Source organism: Oncorhynchus tshawytscha, linkage group LG28 (assembly GCF_018296145.1).
Source record: "Oncorhynchus tshawytscha isolate Ot180627B linkage group LG28, Otsh_v2.0, whole genome shotgun sequence".
NCBI lineage: Eukaryota > Metazoa > Chordata > Actinopteri > Salmoniformes > Salmonidae > Oncorhynchus > Oncorhynchus tshawytscha.
The window spans coordinates 27,186,590-27,210,851 of NC_056456.1; the positions used below are offsets into that span (position 1 = coordinate 27,186,590).

Sequence of the window (24,262 nt, forward strand, 5' to 3'; positions counted from 1 at the left end):
GGACTAGGGGGTACAATATCGCATTACACAAGGACCTTAAGGGACACACATGCACTTATAATTCTAACAGCTTTTATGTTAGTAGAGTATTTAGACTAATAGGCCTGTCTTTGTCTGCAATATTTGTTGGATGGCGTCACAGGGTTTCCTCGGTAACGTGCTGTTGAATTCCACACACAGAGCTGCGTGAATTTCAGTACGAGGGGACAGGACGACTGGACAGGGGTTGTACAGCCAGGCAAATTGACGTAGGTAACTTCTAATCAAACACTTCCGTCAATTGAGAGATATACGGCTTTCAGCACCTCATGTGATTAGACAGTAGTTTTTCTTCCCAGATTTGCTGTCCAAAATAGACGTCGATGAAACATTAATAGAATAAATTGCACATTGCGTGGTAACAAAGAAAAGGAAGAGCAGATTCCAAAACTCTTAGAGTGCACCTGAACACAACCGCATTTTGGCCCTTCTTATAGTCTACTGGATTTTATTATACAGATAGACAGAAATTGAGGTTTTGGGGGACATAGGCATTTTATATCAACTAATCACATTATTGACGCGTTCCTTTGCCCAGGCGTTGCTGACACCTGCCAGATAAAACAACGCCTGAATAGGTATTTTACTTATCAGCTAACCACATATACGCTGCTCTCACGACAACTGGGAACTCTTAAAAAACGAGTTCAAATAATGGTGTCAGCGATCTTCAGGTCAGAAAGTCGGAGCTCTAGAAAGATGCCAGAGTTTCCGATATAGAATGCCGAGGTGGATGATCTTTAAAAAAATAAAGTTCCCAGTTGTCTTGATTACGCTGAAGTCAGAAGTCGCGATTTCCTAGTTCCCAGTTGTTTTGAATGCAGCATTAAATGACCCGAGCAGGGCTGGTCCTTTCCGTTCTTTTCAGTAAAAAAATGATGTTGAAAAGATGTTTTAAAATGTTCCAGGCGTTGAAGTTAGGTTCAATTTAGGTGCTGAATGAATGGGGAAAATAATTATTTTCCGTATGCTTAAAATTCATATTTTCTAGGACGTTGAATTTTTTTTTTTTTTAACCTTTTTTTAACCAGGCAAGTCAGTTGAGAACAAATTCTTATTTACAATGACGGCCTAGGAACAGTGGGTTAACTGCCTGTTCAGGGGCAGAACGACAGATTTGTACCTTGTCAGCTCGGGGGTTTGAATTTGCAACCTTCCGGTTACTAGTCCAACGCTGTAACCACAAGGCTACTCTGCCACCCCGGCAGATTATTGAAACCATTATCGGTTCTGAATGAAGGTTGAAAATACTTAATTTCTTGGATGTTGAAATCAGGCTCATTTTTGGTTCTGAATGAAAGTTTAAAATATGTAATTTATCCACGTCTATGTTTGGGCCAAATCAAGGCTGGTCCAGACCCGGGCAAATCTGAACCAAACCTAGCAATCTATGATTGGTTCAGATTTGGTCCAGGCCGGACCAAAAAACAATGTCCGTGGATGTGGAAATCAAGGCTGGTGCGGATTGCATTAAAAAAATATCCAAAACGCGTTGGTGTTGGTATGTGCTTACTGAGGTGTAGCCTACAGTGTTGTCTGAAATAATATTTTATGAATGCCCATCTATGTGGTAAGCCTACCGTTTGTAAAACACGAATAAAGACGTCAGCTTGTGCTTACTGGTGTGTAGCCTACCATGTCAGCCTGCAATGGAATTTTATAAATGCCGATCCATGTGGTAGTCCCACCATTTGTAAAACAGGCAGTGAGTGTCATTGGATTTATTAGTCCTGATTTCTGTTATTAATGAATTTCGCAATTTAACCTCTGAATATCAGCTACCCAACTTCATCAGGAGTTGTCCTGAGCCTATTTGCAATTTGTTAACACAGCGGGAAATGCAGCTTGTCAAAAATTGACAGAAACTTGAAACCACTGATGACAATGGGGTGAAACTCCTGGAGAACAGTTGTGATTGTCCATTCCATATTGTCCATTTTAATTTGACCTGACCTGTTTTTAGGATGTGTTGTTTGTTAACATGACATTTTTTATTTGATTTGGCGCCATTTAGGTTAGGCTAGTTGATTGGAGAAACCTGGTGTAGAAAGTGTCCCATCTCATTACATGGTCATACATTTTATCTCCAGCCTGTATGCTTCATAAAAGGCAACATACTCTTTCTACCATATGCCATTTCTGCTACATGATTTATATAAGATCATTTTTGACGGAATGTTGGTGGAGTGCCGCAGCGATGCGTCTCTCCAACTGCACCCTGGAGAGGCGCGCTGGGAATGAACAAGGCCCCTGCCTTTGACAAAGTGGGCACAGCTTATCACATGGCGGCATTAACGCTCACCTAAAAATTGTCATCGTTTAGGGGCAGAATTATGAGGTTTTATGAGTTGTTTTTGGAGGTGCGTCTAGGTCCGATTAGCTCAGAAAATACGGCCTTCGTCAATCTTCCGCAATATGCGACCGCATTGTCCCGCCTAATGAGCAGCACATTTCAATATACATCCAGGTATATGAAGAACACTGGTAAAACACTGGGTGTTGCAGTGATGAACATTTACCAACAGATGGCATCAATGTGCCATCTTACACCCATAACGTCTTCCCTTTTAGAAAAAGGACAGGGGATTGTCTATTCACTAACACAACAAACCTAGTAATAATATCCAACATGAAAGGTTTGAGCTTTTTCAGATGTAAAATTAACAACAAATTATGATATTGAGTCCATTTGTCTTTGTTTCCCTTTTTTTAAATGATAGTCAAGTCTTCAGTAAAGATACTCAAGTGCATTCTGTCTTTTTGTCTTCTTTGTTTATTTATTTATTATACATTTTTTACTCTGTCAACAGTCCATATAGGAAACCTACAGACTAAGTATCTTACTTGGCTCGGACAGCTGTCCACAGCATGAAAAGACTGGGGGCTTTTCCGTCAGGACTCATGTCACCTGACAGTCTGAGGGGAGTGTTGATTGGTAGAGGGAGCTGCCGCCCTGTGATCTGCTGGTTCTTCACCCAGTGCCTCATGCCCCATTTGACTTGCTGGGTGTCCGTGATTTGTCATGCGACCCCTATGACTGTCGGGGTTCAGCAAACTATGACTGTTAGCTCAGCAACCATGTGATTAACCCTTTTATGACAGTACAGTGATCCATTCACTTCAACTGAGTAGAAGTGTGGTGCAACTTTCCGAGTCTCGAGAGGCCTGTCCGGGCCCCTGGTATAGAGCTGCTTTTAAGCGCTTAGCCGACCTGCTATCCCAGGCTGGTCACAAGAGAGAGCCGCTGATATATGCCATCGTCGACGCTCCCCCATTTTTGGTATTTTTATGTTGGCACGGTACTGGGCTCAAACTCACAAGGCAGTTCACAATTCTCTAGCAAGCAGGGAGAATACTTGATGATGCTTAATGGAAACAGCGCATTGGTTTTAATTATTTAGTTTTAAGCCTTCACCAAACCATAGCCAAACCATAACCATAGTTAACCACTCAGAATTAATACCTCAACCTAACCATTTGAGTTGTTTCTGTTTTAATTCTGTAGCCACGTGGAATTAACCCTGTAGCCACGTGGAATTAACCCTATAGCCACGCAGAATTAACCCTATAGCCACGTGGAATTAACCCTATAGCCACGCTGAATTAACCCTATAGCCACGTGGAATTAACCCTATAGCCACGTGGAATTAACCCTATAGCCACGCGGAATTAACCCTATAGCCACGTGGAATTAACCCTATAGCCACGCTGAATTAACCCTATAGCCACGCGGAATTAACCCTATAGCCACGCGGAATTAATGGATTAAAAATCAACATTCATCCAATTACGGCAAATTCTGATGTAAAACTATGAGATTAGGTTGGCTATCAATGCCTTCCGCCGGTGTATTGCGTCACTGTATAACTGCTTTTCAGGCATCCTTGCCCTCTCACAGAGATGTTTTTGCAGAGGTTCTTTAAGATTTTGCACTCCGACTCGGCCTTCCAATGAGCTTTTGGGTGTCGTGGCAAGAGGTGCTTGAATTCCCATTCTGCAGCAAATTTTCAGAACACAAAGCAAGCGAATTGGGTTCCATTATCTGAGATGACCTCATCTGCCTGGGCATAGTGGGGAAACTGAGCGTTTGATCGTTGACTCGGCTGAGTAATGATCGGCTAACAGGGAAGTCTTTGCCTCTGTGCTGAAAGAGATCTAGACTTACTATCTGCCAGGGTTGCATCGGTAGCTCGTGGGACATCATTGTCTCTCTCTGTTGCTCAATGGGGTGTACATTGCAGATTGTGCATTTGCTGACATAGTCCTTTATTTCACTCTGCATTCCTGGCCAATACAGTGTGTCACATGCTTTTTTGTAACAGGCCTTACCCCCAATGTGACTTGAGTGCACACACGCCAGCATCTCAGGGCGCAGGGACCGGTGGATATCGACCTTTGAATAGCACCTCATTTTGAACAATGAGCTCTTCTCTGACTGGCCAATATTCTCTGATGGCTAGAGCAGTTTCTTCCTTGCAGTCGGGCCAGCCCGTCAGAATCACAGACCTCAATGTCTGGAGGTGCTCTTCCCTGTCTGTGTGCTGTCTGATTTGAATAAGGCGCTGGTCCGTAACATTGAGGTAGTCAGCCTGGTTGATGAGTTCATCATTCACTTGCTCTGTTTGTAAGCTGCACACTGTGTGTTGTTCATGCATGGAGCGTGTGTGTGTGTGTCTGATGCAGTAGCCCTGCTGAGCCTGTCACTCGCGTACATCCCCGGCCCTGGCTTATACACCACCTTGAGGTTGTAGCTTTGTAGAGCCAGTAGCATGTTCTGCAGTCATTTTGGGACGATCAGGAGAGCATTGCTGAATATAGCAATAAGGTGCTTGTGATCTGTCTCTGCGGTAACGTTGTCGCACCCGTACAGGTGGAAGCATTGGCATAAAAACACAGTGCTGAGGTACTCCTCTATCTGAGCGTAGGTCTGCTGTGTTGGAGTTTTATTTTTTTTAACCAGGTAGGCCAGTTGAGAACAAGTTCTCATTTACAACTGCGGCCTGGCCAAGATAAAGCAAAGCAGTGCAACACAAACAACAACACAGAGTTACACATGGAATTGTCATGACTTCCGCCGAAGTCGGTCCCTCTCCTTGTTCGGGTGGCGTTCGGTGGTCGATGTCACCGGCCTTCTAGCCATCGCCGATCCACTTTTCATTTTCCATTTGTTTTGTCCTTGTCATACACACCTGGTTTCAATCCCCCAATTACTTGTTCATTATTTAACCCTCTGTTCCCCCATGGTTGTTTGTGAGTGATTGTTTGTTTGTAATACGGTCCGTGATTGTGGGCTCGATTTATTGTGTTGTATTTGTGTATATTTGAGTAAATTACGTTTATTACTCATATCTGCTGTCCTGTGCCTGACTCCTCTACACCAGCTACACACAGGCACTATTACAGGAATAAACAAACATACAGTCAATAATAAAAATAGAAAAAGTCTATATACAGTGTGTGAAAATGAGGTAGGATAAGGGAGGTAAGGAAATAAATATGCCATAGTGGCGAAATAATTACAATATAGCAATTAAATACTGGAGTGATAGATGTGCAGAAGATGAGTGTGCAAGTAGAGATACTGGGGTGCAAAGTAGCAAAATAAATTACAGTATGGGGATGAGGTAGTTGGATGGGCTATTTACAGATGGGCTATGTACAGGTGCAGTGATCTGTGAGCTGCTCTGACAGCTGGTGCTTAAAGTTAGTGAGGGAGATATGAGTCTCCAGCTTCAGTGATTTTTGCAGTTCGTTCCAGTCATTGGCAGCAGAGAACTGGAAGGAAATGTGGCCAAAGGAGGAATTGGCTTTGGGGGTGACCAGTGAAGTATACAGTTTCTTGCGAAAGTATTCGGCCCCCTTGAACTTTGCGACCTTTGGCCACATTTCAGGCTTCAAACATAAAGATATAAAACTGTATTTTTTTGTGAAGAATCAACAACAAGTGGGACACAATCATGAAGTGGAACGACATTTATTGGATATTTCAAGCTTTTTTAACAAATCAAAAACTGAAAAATTGGGCGTGCAAAATTATTCAGCCCCTTTACTTGTGTAAAGCAAACTCTCTCCAGAAGTTCAGTGAGGATCTCTGAATGATCCAATGTTGACCTAAATGACTAATGATGATAAATACAATCCACCTGTGTGTAATCAAGTCTCCGTATAAATGCACCTGCACTGTGATAGTCTCAGAGGTCCGTTAAAAGCGCAGAGAGCATCATGAAGAACAAGGAACACACCAGGCAGGTCCGAGATACTGTTGTGAAGAAGTTTAAAGCCGGATTTGGATACAAAAAGATTTCCCAAGCTTTAAACATCCCAAGGAGCACTGTGCAAGCGATAATATTGAAATTGAAGGAGTATCAGACCACTGCAAATCTACCAAGACCTGGCCGTCCCTCTAAACTTTCAGCTCATACAAGGAGAAGACTGATCAGAGATGCAGCCAAGAGGCCCATGATCACTCTGGATGAACTGCAGAGATCTACAGCTGAGGTGGGAGACTCAATCAGTCGTATATTGCACAAATCTGGCCTTTATGGAAGAGTGGCAAGAAGAAAGCCATTTCTTAAAGATATCCATAAAAAGTGTTGTTTAAAGTTTGCCACAAGCCACCTGGGAGACACACCAAACATGTGGAAGAAGGTGCTCTGGTCAGATGAAACCAAAATTGAACTTTTTGGCAACAATGCAAAACGTTATGTTTGGCGTAAAAGCAACACAGCTCATCACCCTGAACACACCATCCCCACTGTCAAACATGGTGGTGGCAGCATCATGGTTTGGGCCTGCTTTTCTTCAGCAGGGACAGGGAAGATGGTTAAAATTGATGGGAAGATGGATGGAGCCATATACAGGACCATTCTGGAAGAAAACCTGATGGAGTCTGCAAAAGACCTGAGACTGGGACGGAGATTTGTCTTCCAACAAGACAATGATCCAAAACATAAAGCAAAATCTACAATGGAATGGTTCAAAAATAAACATATCCAGGTGTTAGAATGGCCAAGTCAAAGTCCAGACCTGAATCCAATCGAGAATCTGTGGAAAGAACTGAAGACTGCTGTTCACAAATGCTCTCCATCCAACCTCACTGAGCTCGAGCTGTTTTGCAAGGAGGAATGGGAAAAAATGTCAGTCTCTCGATGTGCAAAACTGATAGAGACATACCCCAAGCGACTTACAGCTGTAATCGCAGCAAAAGGTGGCGCTACAAAGTATTAACTTAAGGGGGCTGAATAATTTTGCACGCCCAATTTTTCAGTTTTTGATTTGTTAAAAAAGTTTGAAATATCCAATAAATGTCGTTCCACTTCATGGTTGTGTCCCACTTGTTGTTGATTCTTCACCAAAAAAATACAGTTTTATATCTTTATGTTTGAAGCCTGAAATGTGGCCAAAGGTCGCAAAGTTCAAGGGGGCCGAATACTTTCGCAAGGCACTGTACCTGCTGGAGCGCATGCTATGTGTGGGTGCTGCTATGGTGATCAGTGAGCTGAGATAAGGTGGGGCTTTACCTAGCAAAGACTTGTAGATGACCTGGAGCCAGTGGGTTTGGCGACGAATATGAAGTGAGGGCCAGCCAACTAGAGCATACAGGTCGCAGTGGTGGGTAGTATATGGGGCTTTGGTGACAAAACGGATGGCACTGTGATAGACTGCATCCAATTTGCTGAGTAGAGAGTTGGAGGCTATTTTGTAAATGACATCGCCAAAGTCAAGGATCGGTAGGATATTCAGTTTTACTAGGGTATGTTTGGCAGCATGAGTGAAGGATGCTTTGTTGCGAAATAGGAAACCGATTCTAGATTTAATTTTGGATTGGAGATGCTGGAGTCTGGAAGGAGAGTTTACAGTCTAACCAGACACCTAGGTATTTGTAGTTGTCCACATATTCTAAGTCAGAACCGTCCAGATTAGTGATGCTGGATGGGCGGGCAGGTGTGGGCAGCGATCGGTTGAAGAGCGTGCATTTAGTTTTACTTGCATTTAAGAGCAGTTGGAAGCCACGGAAGGAGAGTTGTATGGCATTGATGCTCGTCTGGAGGTTAGTTAACACAGTGTCCAAAGAAGGGCCAGAAGTATACAGAATGGTGTCATCTGCGTAGAGGTGGATCAGAGAATCACCAGCAGCAAGAGCGACATCATTGATGTATACAGAGAAGAGAGTCGGCCCGAGGGTTGAACCCTGTGGCACCCCCATAGAGACTGCCAGAGGTCCGGACAACAGGCCCTCCGATTTGACACACTGATCTCTGTCTGAGAAGTAGTTGGTGAACCAGGTGAGGCAGTCATTTGAGAAACCAAGGCTGACAAGAATGTGGTGATTGACAGAGTCGAACGCCTTGGCCAGGTCGATGAATACAGCTGCACAGTATTGTCTCTTATCGATGGCTGTTATGATATCGTTTCGGACCTTGAGCGTGGCTGAGGTGCACCCATGACCAGCTCGGAAACCAGATTGCATTGCGGAGAAAGTACGTGGGATTCGAAATGGTCGGTCATCTGTTTGTTAACTTGGCTTTCGAAGACCTTCGGCAGATATAGGTCTGTACCAGTGTGGGTCTAGAGTGTCTCCCCTTTGAAGAGGGGGATGACAGCAGTGCGTGCCCTAGAGGCGAATGGCACAGGCTGGCCCTCCTGCATGAAGGGAAGGGGAATAGGGGGATACCTAGTCAGTTGCACAACTGAATGCATTCAACCGAAATGTGTTTTTTCACACATCGTAGTATCGCAGGACAGGTGTCTGGGTGATCAGGTACTTTATTTTCCTAACCACTGTGTTGTGTTTGGGAAGCCAATGCCGATGGTGTCCTTGTCCATGAGCCTCCTTAGTTGATCAGATACCTCAGAGAGCTGTGGCAGGAACTTGACCAGGTAGGTGACGAATCCGACAAAGTTCTGCACTGACTTCACGTCAGATGGGTGGGGTGGCATGTCCAAGACAGCCTACACATTCTCTGAATCAATCAGATGGAGGACAAGATGTGCCTGTGAAAGCGGACCTCTAGCACTTTTAACTGAAGATTTTTATGCTTCACCTTAGCTTGACCTGTCTGCATCTGTCCATCACGGCCAGCAGCTTGGAGTCATGGTCATGGTCTGCCTCCTGAACACTGTCCCCACAGCCCACTACGATGATGTCATCTACTATGGGTTCCATGCCACTGAGTCCAACCAGCAGCTTGTGCGTTTTCCACTGATACACATCTGGATCCAAGGAGACACAAAACGGGAGCTTCAACCACCACTTCCTACCCCAGGGTGTCCAAAAGGTGGTCATGTATGTGCTGGGCTCGTCGAGTTTGCACTGCAGGAAGGCAACTCTGGTGTCCACGACGTGAAGAATATGGCCTTCGGGAGCTTGTAAAGAACATCCTCCAACGTGGGCATAATGTAATATGAACATCGCAGAGCCTGGTTGACGTGTTGAGGATCAATGCATAGCTGTAGCTTGTCTGGTTTCTTGAAGATAACCATATTACTAATCCAGTCTGTAGGCCCGGTGACAGATGTGATGTGGCCATCTGCATCATATTTGTCGAGCTGAGCCTTCACAGCTGCTTTCAGGGCCACTGGTACTTTGCGAGGTGCACACTGAACTGGCTAGATTGCTGCATCCAACTCAAAGGTCTGCTGGGATGGTGTCGTTAATAAGCCAGAGGTGCTTACATGTTGACAGTAATGGCTGTTGACTAGCCTAAATTATTTCAAACTTAAGGGTGTGTTTCTGGCCAAGCACAACACACTCTGTCACACACAGGCCTAAACAGGTGGCCTGAATACAGTTTCAGCTTGGTGCTACTCTGTGTTTGTTTGTTTCTGGGCGCAAGCCTCCTTTTGTCTTTAAGGCATGTGGCCTCAGAATGTAGCTGGCATTGTTGTGGTTCTCAGTGCTGTTGATCCCTTCATCTGTGTTTGTTTCAATGGAGTGCACTTTACCCTCCTTTCTCTTGCTCTTCATGCAGACCCGTTGGAAGTGATTAGCTGTGACACAGGATTTGACACATTTTCCCATAGGTTGTGCAGTGTTCTTTCCACATCTGTGAGAAATGCCACAATATCCGCACGTATAGGGGCTGTCTATTGCAGTGTTGGCTGTAGTATTAGCATTAGCTGTGGCAAAGGGGAATTTCTTAGCTGGCTGCCTGAATGTAGCATTGATATTGTCCATCCATATGCTACCTTTCGAACACCATGGACCTCATCCGTATAAGAGTAATCTTTGCCGCACGGCATGTCTCCAATGCCAAGACCAGTGTCAGGTCCCGTGCTCTCTGCAAATGTCTGCACGTGCCTTCATCAGCTATGCCGAGCACTCTTATCGCTGATCAGTTTGTCTCTTAAAGCACTATATTCACATGTAGCTAGCTGCCTTTTCCCTTAGCCTGGTGACGAAGCTGTAAATGGACTCCCCATCCTCCTGTTTACAACAGCCAAAAACATAACACTCGTAAATAACATTCTTTGCTGGTTTAAAGTTGTGTTCAAGAGCATCAAGAATAGCTGTTGCGTTACCTTGCTGAGCTGCTGTTAGGTTCAGGTTGTGGTTGTGTAGATGTCAGCATTCAGCGGCCATTATAGTCCTCAAAGTGGCAGCCACTGCATCATCTTCCTTTTCCAGAAGTCCAGTAGCTGGTGCATAGTCCTCCCATTCACCTCTAAACGTATCCCAGTTCGTGCTCCAATCTCCGCTGAGCTTCATAATGGCGGGAGGGGAATGTTAGCAGCCATGTCTATCTGATGCTAACAACACTGAAGCTAATTGTTAACTAGCAAACTCACTGTAGTTAAGGTGAAATCCGGCAATGTTTTACTCAGTTGAATTGTATGTAAACCCAAACAGTTCGCTCTGATTTGCGGTGGTCATGTTTGGATGTTAAATGACGAGGCAGTGTCACTGATGCAAGTAACCAGTTGTGCAGCACATTGCAAGGGTATATGCAGTACACTGGTAGGACACTGGTGTTGCAGTAATGAACATTTACCAACAGATAGCATCAACGTGCCATCTTACACCCATAACAAACGTGACCTCCATTGGTTTATACATAAAATACTAATATCAAAATGGCCTCATATGGGTTCAATCACAATGGAAATACAAAAAAAACTATTGTGATTGGGTTGCAAAAATCTGACCCGTTGTTTGTAGACATAGAATGACCTATTGGAAGCTGTAGGAGGTCATTTGAAATAAAATACACCTTCATATTCCTTCTTTAAATACCAATGAAGGCTGAAGGATGAAAGGCCAAAATGAGCTGGTTTAATCAATAAAGAAGAGATTTGATTAATTCCCACTGGCCTCCAATGTATTTCCTTCTTGTCTGATTCAGTTTGCTCCTCAATTCATGCTCGTTGTTTGGAGAGCAAGGTAGTGGCAATGTTACTTTCCTTTTGCTGTGATCAAAATGTAAGAAATGTCAATGTCATGCTGTTTTTCCTCCTGTGTTGACATAGGCTTATAGAGAGTGTTTGATTGGCTTTGGAATTGATTGACAACTTAAAATGCCGCTATGCACCAGCCCGTCTCCCTAGGTTTGTTGCTGAGGCGGCAGTTGCGGTAGTGGCAGAGGTCAACAATGGCGGACATCAGTGAGCAGTGCGCACCCATCGTGGTGTACCAGGAGGACGTGAGCGAGAACCCTGTCACTGCGCGAAGCCAGAAGGAGAGCCTACAAGAGGCCTCACACACTCCAGCCTGTATCCTCTTCACAAGTCCAGGGAGCTCTAGTTTAGATCCCTGTATCGTATCGTGGACTAAACTCAGCTAATGTTAGGGAGGCAATAGCCTAGCCTATTGAACACATACAGTGTCCCCATTCAGTAGGCCTAAGTGAAATAGTTTACACAATCATGGTGATGTACATTTAGTGTCCCTCACTGTCCCACACACTTCTCTCCAATTACCTCATTGTTATGTTATGATATGACTGATAAATATTGAAATAATAGAGTGTGAATTTGTGTTTGTCCTTTATGGGGGTGTGACAGCTTGTCTGGTGGGTTCAATAGGGTCCCTCAGTGCAAGGATTGCCCGTTTGCCTCCCCTCTTCAGCTCTGTGAGTGTAGGGCACACGCACACACACACACACACACACACACACACACACCTCATAGTATAGTCTATGTATCATGACGTGGAAGCTGTGTTTTTCAGATGGGTTATGACTGCGGACAGACGCTACATACTCACCAAGCTGCTATCGCAGAGGGCAAAGGTATGGTCACATGGTTTCTTATGGGTTCTTGACATTTCAAACAATGCTCATGTCTTCTTATAGTTTCAAGGAATAGGAAAAGGGAAACAGAATTTTAGCAATGGTCTAATGGTTTGATACAGGGTTAAGTAATCATGTGATATCTCTCCTCCCTCCAGACAGACAAGACAAGGCGGGGTCAAAGTTCACGCGGCTGTCGTCCCAGCAGGACTCGTCCACGTCGCTGCAGAATCGCCGGCACAACATGCCAGCTGAAAAGGTCAGGGCTCACAATTGACAGAGGGAGGAGGATGGTGTTGAGGAGGAGTGACGTATCGCCTGGTTAACCCAAGTGTGATCTGCCTATTATGTCAATGGTCATTTTGATCAATAATCATCCATAATCAGCGAGAGCTGTCCTCGTTGAGAACACTGAAGCTGGTTGGTCACATTGTTATCCTGTATACATAATGTAATTACTGGAATAGGTTCTTCTGACCCATTCAACTCATGTGTAAATTACATATTCAACAGACTTGTTCCTGATTGAATTAAGAGACAATGCTGCATACCAAGTTTAAACTGAGAATTCGAATGGGATTTTATGTTGGTCATTTGTGTGTGTTCAAATAGCGATGTGTGTTATCCCAGCAGGCAGAAGAAGATGCCATGGGAAATCACATTTCTTTCCCGCTGAGATGGTTTAATCTGCTTTCTCTCTTTCTCTCTTTCTCCCTCAGCGTGAGGTGGGCATGCCCAAGCTGGTGGAGCTGTATCAGTACCCAGGGTTCAGAGATGACATGCCCATGCCCCTGCCACACAGCAACACCTTTTCTACAATCATTACCCACGTAGTGAGGGCACAGCCACACCTCACCGACAAGGTACTAAACAGCACTGTAGTCCAGCAGATAGGTGAAATAATTGTTCCATTTTATGATACAAGTATCAACCTTGGTACACCAATACTAGATACCCTAAGGGGACATTTTATAGATTGGAGGCAGTCTGGGAAGCCTGTCAGTCAACCAGGGTGACCATTTTAATAAAATGGCTGCCATCCGGATTTCCTGTTAGAAGAAAATAGGGTAAAATTGTTCCAAACAATATCAGAATGACTTTGTAATGTTATCTATCCACTAAATACATCCCACAGATAATATAGACAATAATCATAATGTACACTTAAGACCTTAATAGTGGTCATATTGAGGTCATTGTGACCATAGTCTAGCGGCTACATGAGGAAATTGAGGATTATGTGACAGGGACCAAATTTCACACACAGCTAGGGCATGTCTAAATAGGTATTTGTGGCTATACTGTCATCACAGATTGTCCATTACCCCCCTGGCAGTCAATTCCAGTATGGCCACTAAAAAATTGGTAAAGAAACCCAATGGAAACACTCCAGGTAGGCTTGTCTGTAGCTTGTTACATCTGCTCTGAAATGCATTTACTCACATCACTCAAGAAGATGTTAAATGTACAAACATTTATTCAAGTCAATGTGTGTAGGCATAGGCAGACGTTGTATTTGAATGATGTGTTTCATGCATATAAAATGATATTATTCAACAGGCTACTCTGCAAACGTTGATTGAAAAATGATGACATTTTATTTTTTTCCACTCCGGCACCTGAGGAAATAGCACTACACCACTGTGTATAATAGGGTAAATCTCAGTGGCACTATAGCTAAACATCTTTGTTTAGACTTTTACTTACTTTGTTTGAAGGCCGAAAGGTCTCCTCGCAAAATTATTTTGTTAAAATGGGTTACCTGTCTCTCTGCTGGACATAATACATTCCTATGTGATTTTTTGTAAAGTGATGTGTACTAGGCAGGTTTCCTGTCACATTTCATAAAATGTACACAAAACAGAATATCATATTATATATCATTGCAAAAAGTACTTTTTAGAGTGTTTACATGTAAAGTTTTGGAACTAGCCATGAAAATATTACAAAAAACAGAATTTCACCACTTTTTTACAAAATATTTACAGGATTTGTATATATGGAACTTTTGGGCAATTTTTTGTGTTTTCCAGACAATTTTTTAAATAATTGTAATTTTTTAACATTTTCCCGTCAAACTTTTTAATCCATCATTTGGCTGTATGTACCAATAATCAGTGTTGGAAAAAGTACTCAATTGTCACAGTTGAGTAAAAGTATACCTTAATAGAAAAGGACTCAAATAAAAGTGAAAGTCACTCAGTAAAATACTACTTGAGTAAAAGTCTAAAAGTATTTGGTTTTAAAAATACTTAAGTATATGAAAGTAAAAGTATAAATAATTTCAAATTCCTTATATTAAGCAAACCAGACGGTACAATTTATTTCATTTTTTTGACGAATGATGAAGCATTTGTGTTTAGTGAGTCCGCCAGATCAGAGGCAGCAGGGATGACCAGGGATGTTCTCTTGATAAGTGTGTGAATTGGAACATTTTCCTGTCAAAATGTAACGAGTACTTTCTGGTGTCAGGGAAAATGTATGGAGTAAAAGTACATATTTTCTTTAGGAATGTATTGAAGTAAAAGTTGGCAAAAAATATAAATAGTAAAATAAAGTACACATACCCCCAAATAACTACTTAAATTATTTTTTACTTAAGTACATTACACCCCTGCCAATTATTTATGCAGATGTGTCTAACTGAATCTAGTCCAATATGGCCCCATGCAGCTGGTTGGTGGCCATATTGAAAAGTCTTTGATGTCACTATAGCCAAAAATACTTATTTAGACATGCCCCAGTTGTTTGTGGAATTTGGTGGCTTTGTCATATTCCATTTTTTTTGCCACAGGATTATTGTCAAAATGACCTCAATAGGAGCACCATGAAGGTGTTAAAAGTATTTTATGATCAGAATTATTCTCAATAATATCTGTGGGATTTATTTAGTGGGTGGGTAGCATTACAAAGTCATTCTGATATTGTTTGGAATGATTTTACCCTATTTTCTTCTAACAGGAAATCCGAATGGCAGCCATTTTATTAATGGCCGCTCTGGTTGACTGACATGCTTCCCAGACTGCCTCCAATCTTTAAAATGTTCCTTATGGTGATGTTTTTAAGAAGTGGGCTTTTGAGGCTCTGGAGCCAGAGGAGGCCACTCATGTATAAAATGTTTCTAGTATTAGTGTAACAAGTTTGCTACTTCTCGGGTATATTTGGTTCTTATCCGCTGGACTACAAGGCATATGCTGTAGGCTTCTTCATTTGGTAAGGGGATCTGTTTTTTTTCCATTAGTCACATTGAAGAAAGGAAACATTGGCCTGGTTCCAGATCTGTTTGGTCTTTGTAACTAACTACTATGGTTTTTGTCAAATGTGTAGTTAAACAGATCTGGGACCAGGCTAAGGAAACAGAGTATGGCTCATAAACATGAACTTCAAATATGATTTCAAACATTATCAGCAAACTATTATAATTATCTGACTAATGTTTGAAACAATTCATCTCCATCCTGTCCTGTAGCCCAGGTACAAGGCAGTGTTCCAAAGCATCCTATCTTCTTCTATGATGGAGGACTTTGTCATGGACTCCTTCTGGTGGCTGTTTCTACAGCACTTCCAGGTGAGATTGACAGAAAGTCACATTTATGCACATGTGTTTTTATTCTCTAGTTTAGTGCAGTTGTCAACAGACTTAAACCACAGGTGGTGTTACATTAATGGCTGCCATGTTTCTTCTCTCCAGCCAGACGCACGCATACAGGACAGCCTCTTTGCACGAATCGCAGAGAATTACATCAGAATCCTGACCCAGAGTCTGACATCACTCAGTGGAAAGTGGTTTCTCAGGGTAATGCCTATTTTTCTCTAATCCCGTGCAGGTTGATAGATTGATCATGCACATAACATACAATATTATAAGATTCAACTGAGCGGAAGTTTACATACACCTTAGCCAAATATATTTAAACTCAGCTTTTCACAATTCATGAGATTTAATCCTAGTAAAAATTCCATGTCTTAGGTCAGTTAGGATCACCACTTTATTTTAAGAATGTGAAATGTCAGAATAATATTAGAGAGAAGGATATATTTCAGCTTTTATTTCTTTCATCACATTCACAGTGGGTCAGAAGTTTGCATACACTCAATTAGTTTTTGGTAGCATTGCCTTTACATTTTTTGGTCAAACGTTTCAGGTAGCCTTCCACAAACTTCCCACAATAAGTTGGGTGAATTTTGGCCCATTCCTGGCCCATTCCTCCTGACAGAGCTGGTGTAACTGAGTCAGGTTTGTAGGCCTCCTTGCTGACACTCGCTTTTTCAGTTCTGCCCACACATTTTCTATAGGATTGAGGTCAGGGCTTTGTGATGGCCACTCCAATACCTTGACTTTGTTGTCCTTAAGCCATTTTGCCACAACTTTGGAAGTATGCTTAGGGTCATTGTCCATTTGGAAGACCGCTTTGCGACCAAGCTTTAACTTCCTGACTGATGTCTTGAGATGTTGCTTCAATATATCCACATAATTTTCCTTTCTCATGATGCCATCTATTTTGTGAAGTGCACCAGTCCCTCCTGCAGCAAAGCAACCTCACAACATGATGCTGCCACCCCTGTGCTTCCTGGTTGGGATGGTGTTCTTCGGCTTGCAAGCTTCCCCCTTTTTCCTCCAAACATAACAATGGTCATTATGGCCAAACAGTTCTATTTTTGTTTCATCAGACCAGAGGACATTTCTCCAAAAAGTACGATCTTTGTCCCCATGCGCAGTTGCAAACCGTAGTCTGGCTTTTTTATGGCGGTTCTGGAGCAGTGGCTTCTTCCTTACTGAGAGGCCTTTCAGGTTATGTTGATATAACGTACTCGTTTTACTGTGGATATAGATACTTTTGTATCTGTTTCCTCCAGCATCTTCACAAGGTCTTTTGCTGTTGTTCTGGGATTGATTTGTACTTTTCGTACCAAAGTACGTTCATCTATAGGAGACAGAACGCGTCTCCTTCCTGAGCGATATGATAGCTGCTTGGTCCCATGGTGTTTATACTTGCATGCTATTGTTTGTACAGATGAACGTGGTACTAACAGGAGTTTGGAAATTGCACCCAAGTATGAACCAGACTTGTCGAGTTCTACAATTATTTTTCTGAAGTCTTGGATGATTTATTTTGATTTTCCCATGATATCAAGCAAAGAGGCACTGAGTTTGAAAGTAGTCCTTGAAATACATCCACAAGTACACCTCCAATTGACTCAATTGATGTCAATTAGCCTATCAGAGGCTTCCAAAGCCATGACATCATTTTCTGGAATTTTCCAAGCTGTTTAAACTTAGTGTATGTAAACTTCTGACCCACTGGAATTGTGATAGTGAATTATAAGTGAAATAATCTGTCTGTAAACAATTGTTGGAAAAATTACTTGTGTCATGCACAAAGTAGATGTCCTAACCGACTTGCCAAAACTATAGTTTGGTAACAAGAAATTTGTGGAGCTGTTGAGAAACGAGTTTTAATGACTCCAACCTAAGTTTATGTAAACTTCTTACTTCAACTGTTTAGCTTTTACATTTATCTCACACTAGGAAATAGTTTTGATTATACTCAATCTCTTTCGTCTATAGGAGTTCCCCAGTACTCTGGCCCAGACCCTGTACTGCTGCTTCTGCTGTTGTTTCCCTCAGTCCTGCAGAACCCTCCGCAGTGACACCTTCCTCATCCCACTGTGCTTTACTGCCTACCAGTGGACAGGAGGTGACACTGCACACACTCACTGAGAAACATACATACACAAGTAAATCACACAATAGTCAAGTTAACTCTCTCTCTCTGTCATTTAGTACTCTATTTCCACTCAGGTATCTATAGATTCTTTCAGTCATTCATATTAATTCTACCTATCTACCCTCCCAGCTGACACTGTTTACCCCTCTGTCTGTCTGTCTGTCTGTCTGTCTGTCTGTCTGTCTGTCTGTCTGTCTGTCTGTCTGTCTGTCTGTCTGTCTGTCTGTCTGTCTGTCTGTCTGTCTGTCTGTCTGTCTGTCTGTCTGTCTGTCTGTCTGTCTGTCTGTCTGTCTGTCTCCTGTCTCTCTCTCTCTCTCTCTCTCTCTCTCTCTCTCAGGTATATGTCCTGCCCCTGATGTTTTTAAAAAGTGGGATTTTGAGGCTCTGGAGCCAGAGGAGGCCACTCATGTTCAGTTTGTTTCTGGGAACAAGAGGAATGAGAAAGAGAGTGACTCATGTCTGTCTCTCCTAGACAGTATGTTCTCCAGTGCCTATGTTGATGAGCCCTTTCATAGTAAATTGACCAGCGGTGGTGGCACTCTACTGAAGAACAAACCGGTCAGTCTTTTCATTTTGTCAAACTCACGCACACTTAAAATGAGCACGCACGCACACACACACACACACTCAATCACACACACACACACACTCTCAATCACACACACACAAACACCCCACTGGGCGAAAGCAGGTTGAATCAAAGTTGTTTCCACGTAATTTCAACAACAAAATGGAATGACATTGAATCAACGTGGAAAACGGATTGGATTTGCAAAAAGTCTTCAACGTAAGGGAACATTTAACCTAAATCCAATGACTTGGTGACATTCAATTCATGTTAGTGGACAACTCAACCAAATGGAAATCAAAACTAGACATTGAAATGACGTCTGTGCCCAGTGGGACACCAATTGATCAGACCCTATGTCCTTCTGTGTGTGTCTCAGAGCTCATTGCTGACCAGTAGTAGTCACACCACTCTGGAGAGCCAGCCATCTAAAAGCACGGTTAACACAACCAGCACTACGTCAGGCTTGGAAGGTAAACCTCTATGTCTCAATTTGGTAAGCATAAGTAGTCTAAATGTAGTCTGTGTTTAGTGGTTTCTCTGCATGGACTTGATTCAAATTCGAGATTCATGGCATAGGTCTTTGGTAGTGATATTGACTTCACCAGAACTCAATATGCCAACTTGCACTTTGTGTGCTCTTCTTGTCTCCCCTGTCTCTCTGTTGTTGGCTGTGTGTGATGTTCTGGTTGTTCCAGAGAAGACCGTGGGCTCAGCGAACATCACAGGGTCAGACCTGAAGGCCCTGACTGGACAGGCCAACCAGACACCTGCCAGAGAGGTCAGACTGGCACTTCACACAGTCCAGCTTTCACACTCATTCTGTCTGTCTTACTTTCCCTGCTGACATTGTTTTATTTACCCCTCATCTTTTCTTTCTTTCTCTCTCTCTCACTCTCAAACAAACACACACCTTTCTCTTTTTCTCTCATCCACTCTCCTTCATATCCCTCTCTCATTCCCACTGTTTCTCCCCCTCTCCCACAGTCCCAAGTAGCCTACCCGGACATGGCGTTTAAGCGCAGTGTGTTTAACGTGTATGGCAACAGTCCTCTGGTGCAGTACTACATGCGTGTTCTCCACATGGACCCCAAGGTGGGACAGGACGTACTGGTGGTCCGTACCGAGATCAGCAAGCTGCCTCCATATCCTCACAATGATAATAATGGAGTGTGTGTGTGTGTGTGTGTACTGTACCTATGTGAGTGTGTGTGTAAATGTGTATGTGTGTGTCCCGGCGCCAAACATGTACCCCATAGATCATTCTGTTGATAAAGTTAGAGGGTACTCCTGTATTAGCCATTCTGCCGCCCGCATCCACATACAGGGCCTTCAGAAAGTATTCATGCCCTTGACTTATTCCACATGTGTTGTATTACAGCCTGAATTCAAAATGGATTCAATATTTTTTTTTTTCACCCATCTACACACAGTGCCCCATAATGACAAAGTGAGAACATGTTTTTAGAAATGTTTGCAGATTTATTGAAAATTAAATACAGAAAGATCTCATTTACATAAGTATTCACACCCTTGGGTCAATACTTTGTAAAAACACCTTTGGCACCAGTCTTTCTAAGAGCTTTCCACACCTGGATTTGCCCATTATTCTTTTAAAAATGATGCAAGCTCTTTTAAATTGGTTGTTGATCATTGCCAGACAACCATTTTCAGCTATTTGCCATAGATGTTCAAGTAGATTTAAGTCTAAACTGTATCTTGGCCACTCAGGAACATTCTTGGTAAGCAACTCCAGTGTATATACGGCCTTGTGTTTTAGGTTATTGTCCCGCTGAAAGGTGAATTCATCTCCCAGTGTCTGGTGGAAAGCAGACTGAACCAGGTTTTCCTCTAGGATTTTGCCTTTGCTTAGCTCCATTCCATATCATACCTCCCCAGTCCTTAACAATTACAAGCATGACCATAACATGGTTCAGCCACCACTGATTGAAAATATGGAGACTAGTACTCAGTAATGTGTTGTATTGAATTTGCCCCAAACATAACACTTTGTTTTCAGGACAAAAAGTGAATTGCTTTGCAAACAGGATGCATGTTTTGGAATATTTGTATTCTGTACAGGATTCCTTATTTTCACTCTGTCAATTAGGTTAGTATAGTGGAGTAACTACAATGTTGTTGATCCATCCTCAGTTTTCTCCCTTCACAGTCATTAAACTCTGTAACTGTTTTTAATTCACCATTGGTAAAATCTCTGAGTGGTTTCCTTCCTCAGTTAGAAAGGACACCTGAATCTTTGAAGTGACTGGGTGTATTTATACACCATCCAAAGTGTATTTAATAACTTCACCATGTTCAAAGGGATATTCAATGTCTGCATTTTTTTTTTACCCATCACCCAATAGGTGCCTTTCTTTGCGAGGCATTGGAAAACCTCCCGGGTCTTTGTGGTTGAATGTGTTTGAAATTCACTGCTCTACTGAGGGACCTTACAGATAATTGTGTGTGGGGTACAGAGATGAGGTAGTCATTCAAAAATCATGTTAAACTGTATTATTGCAACTTATTATGTGACTTGTTAATTAAGCACATTTTTTTACTCTCTAACTCATTTAGACTTGCCACAAGAGTTAAATACTTATTGACAAAAATCTCCATTTATTCCATATTCCAATACTTTCTGATGGCACTGTACATGACATCACAGCCAGTGTTCCTTCCTTGACCCCTTGGTGATGTTACGGCTGGATCAGTGACGTACAGGGACATTCTGAGTAAGGCCCAGGAGCGTTCTGTGGCCCACCGCAGGGACCTCAGGACCATGTGGGGCCAATACTCCAAGGACCTCTATGTTCTCAACCAGAGGAAGCTGGACGAGCGCTATGAAACCTTCAGGTACAGTTAACATTCCCAACACCACAGCTCAACACTAAAGTGTATATCTTACCGTAGTAAGACACACACTGTAAGAGACACACTGAGTGTACAAAAAATGAACACCTGCTCTTTCCATGACAGACTGACCAGGTGAATACAGGTGAAAGCTATGATCCCTTATTGATGTCACTTGTTAAATCCACCAATCAGTGCAGATGAAGGGGAGAAGAGATGTAAAATAATGATTTCTAAGCCTTGACAGAATTGAGACATGGATTGAGTATGTGTGCCAGTCAGAGGGTGAATGAGCAAGACAAAAGATGGAAGCGCCTTTGAACTGGGTATATTAGTAGGTACCAGGCGCAACAGTTTGTGTCTAGAACTGCAATGCTGCTGGGTTTTTAGACTCAACAGTTTCCCGTGTGTATCAAGAATTGTCCACCACCCAAAGGACATCCAGCCAACTTGACACAACTGTGGGGAGCATTGGAGTCAACATGGGCCAGCATCCCTGTGGACATCTTTCGAACACCTTGTAGAGTCCATGCCCCAACACAATAGTAGGAAGGGGTTCTTAATGTTTGGTATACTCAGTGTATGTCTTCTATTGAGACCTGACAAGGTCTTCTGATTGATAACTGTAGCATTATATACTACAATACCCATAATGCCTTGTGTAACATATCCAGTTTTATGTTAGTACAATTAGCATAATGGTGTCCCTCCTTGTCAATACAAAAACAATGTTGAAAATATATATTTAAAATAATGCTGTCTCATCCATATAAGGCATAAAATGCATCCCAAATGGAACCCTACCCACTAGATAGTGAACCACTGGTCAAAAGTAGTGCACTATGTAGGGAACAACCTGGCATGCAGACATGCCCACTGCTGCCTCAGCCATACAAGGTGTTGCCCTCCTGTAGGCTCAGGTTGATCATTTGAATAACCATACAGAGAGATACCATGTTGATGTAGCTTAGCCTAGACCTGCAGAGCGAGCCACGGATGGTGTTGGAAATAAATGATGCTCCATGTAATGTCTGCTTTGGATCTGTCTATGTTGGCCTATTAATACTTGTCACCTATTTGGGGTAATGATAGCCTACTCTGCTCTCACTGTCTAATTCTAGGCCTACTCTCACACAACCAATGTTCCCTGGCCCATACAAATGCATTTTTTCTCCCTGTGAAAATAAGTGTTTTATGTTAATTAAGCAATAAGGCATAGGGGTCTGTGTTATATGGCCAATATACCACGGCTAAGGGCTGTTCTTATCCAAAAGCACAATGCAGAGTGCCTGGATACAGCCCTTAGCCGTGGTATATTGGCCATATATCACAACCCCCCAGGGTGCCTTATTGCTATTATAAACTGGTTACCAACATAATTAGATCAGTAAAAATACATGTTTTGTCATACCCGTGGCATACAGTCCGATATACCACGGCTGTCAGCCAATCAGCATTCAGGGCTCGAACCACCCAGTTTATAATATTTTCACATGTTACCCTCTGCCCGAATGTGTCTTTGCTTTTTTTGTCTTTTCAAAAGATAATAAAGTGAACAAAAGCATGCTTGATTCTGTCCTGTATTGGTGACGCTCCTTTCTCTCTCTTTTAATCAGGAAACAGAAAAAGATCCTGTCCCAGAAGACAACTATCAAACGACTGTGCCAGCTACTGGTCCCAGAGACCATTGTAAGTTCTACATGACTGTCCTGTGAGTCCTCACTATTGTTGTATTAAAGGTGGTACTGTTGTGTTGTGCCACAAAGAGTATGGCTTAACCTGATCTATATGAATTTCAGTAATGGGCGGCAGGGCCCTCACTACTGTAGAATGAAGGTAGATAAGCTATAAAGTAGCTACAAGTACAGTAGCTGTATATCCCTTTATTGACAGTTCTGTCATTATTGTAGAATGAAGAGGACACCAGGACCAGCTCTGAGGTCATACACGCCTTCGAAATGGCTGTGTCTGGGCTGGACAAAGTCACCCCTGACCCTTCAGTCTGACCCCTTAACCCCCAGGGTTTGACCACTGAACCCTGACTACCCTCATATCGGAAATGCATTAAAAAAAACATGCTTCACCTGTATTGGCTTTAATTATATTTTGCTCTTTGGGGTACACGCTGTCTGTGCAGGAATGCTGTAATGAACTACCACAGGCACAATGTGGCGGTATATACATGGCTACAAATACCAGTGTCTGAATGGTGTTGACTCTGAGTAATCATTAAAAAGAAAGACTGAAAGAGTGTAAAACACAAGATAGAATATGGATAGGTTGGGGTTTTGGACAGAGATCTTGGCTTTATGATAGACGATATTTAATTGACCTCCCAGACGATACCCCTCAAGGTCACCAGCATTGCTTTTGGAAACGAGAACACAGACAGCTCAGTAGATTGATTACAGGGTGATCAATTGATGACTCATGGTAAGAAACAGGACAACAACATGAATTACTGAATAAAATATAATGATAAAGAAAACAAACTACGTTGCTTTCCTCTGATGCTCAAACAGAGGGCTGGATCAACAACACTTAGCTAACAGTGTCTGGCCTGTGTAATCTAGAAAGAGAGAGAGAGACTGACAGACCAAATGACAGACAGCCGGCCATTGGAATTCCCTGAATGTGATCTATAAACATGTTATCGTAAAATATTTATTACATGACATAAAAGGAGAAATATCACACTTCCGAGCCAAGAGACAGACTAGGGTGAGTCCACAGGCCATTTAAGGAGATTTGTTTGACCACCACTGCTTCCTTTGCTTCTGCATCTTTGGACGTATCTCGCTATTCTGAAGTGGATGTTTTAAAGTAGACTTTACAGGGGCAATCTG

At 42.6% G+C, this 24,262-nt stretch overlaps 1 protein-coding gene across 2 annotated transcripts; it reads left to right on the plus strand.

Moving 5' to 3' along the window:
* The first annotated feature begins 125 nt into the window (after positions 1-125).
* Positions 126-23,497, plus strand: LOC112237404 (protein FAM227A-like). Of its 2 annotated transcripts, none has more exons than XM_042308146.1 (16): positions 126-248; positions 11,571-11,748; positions 12,040-12,107; positions 12,206-12,266; positions 12,425-12,525; positions 12,986-13,129; positions 15,736-15,834; positions 15,958-16,062; positions 17,836-17,965; positions 18,333-18,553; positions 18,943-19,036; positions 19,262-19,344; positions 19,551-19,708; positions 21,267-21,419; positions 23,033-23,105; positions 23,327-23,497. In XM_042308146.1, exons 2-16 carry the CDS (start codon positions 11,628-11,630, stop codon positions 23,420-23,422), a joined length of 1,707 nt encoding a protein of 568 aa, XP_042164080.1. In that variant the 5' UTR covers positions 126-248; positions 11,571-11,627; the 3' UTR covers positions 23,423-23,497. The 2 variants fall into 2 exon arrangements, with proteins under 2 accessions (XP_042164080.1, XP_042164081.1); XM_042308147.1 differs by having other exon boundaries at positions 133-252.
* The last annotated feature ends 765 nt before the right edge of the window (positions 23,498-24,262 follow it).

Excerpts from the sequence above, each read along its gene's own strand:
- LOC112237404 (XM_042308146.1), top strand. The coding sequence starts at position 11,628 with ATGGCGGACATCAGTGAGCAGTGCGCACCCATCGTGGTGTACCAGGAG. Across the intron at positions 12,267-12,424 it reads TGCTATCGCAGAGGGCAAAG|ACAGACAAGACAAGGCGGGG; the intron begins GTATGGTCACAT and ends TCCTCCCTCCAG. Across the intron at positions 15,835-15,957 it reads TGTTTCTACAGCACTTCCAG|CCAGACGCACGCATACAGGA; the intron begins GTGAGATTGACA and ends TCTTCTCTCCAG.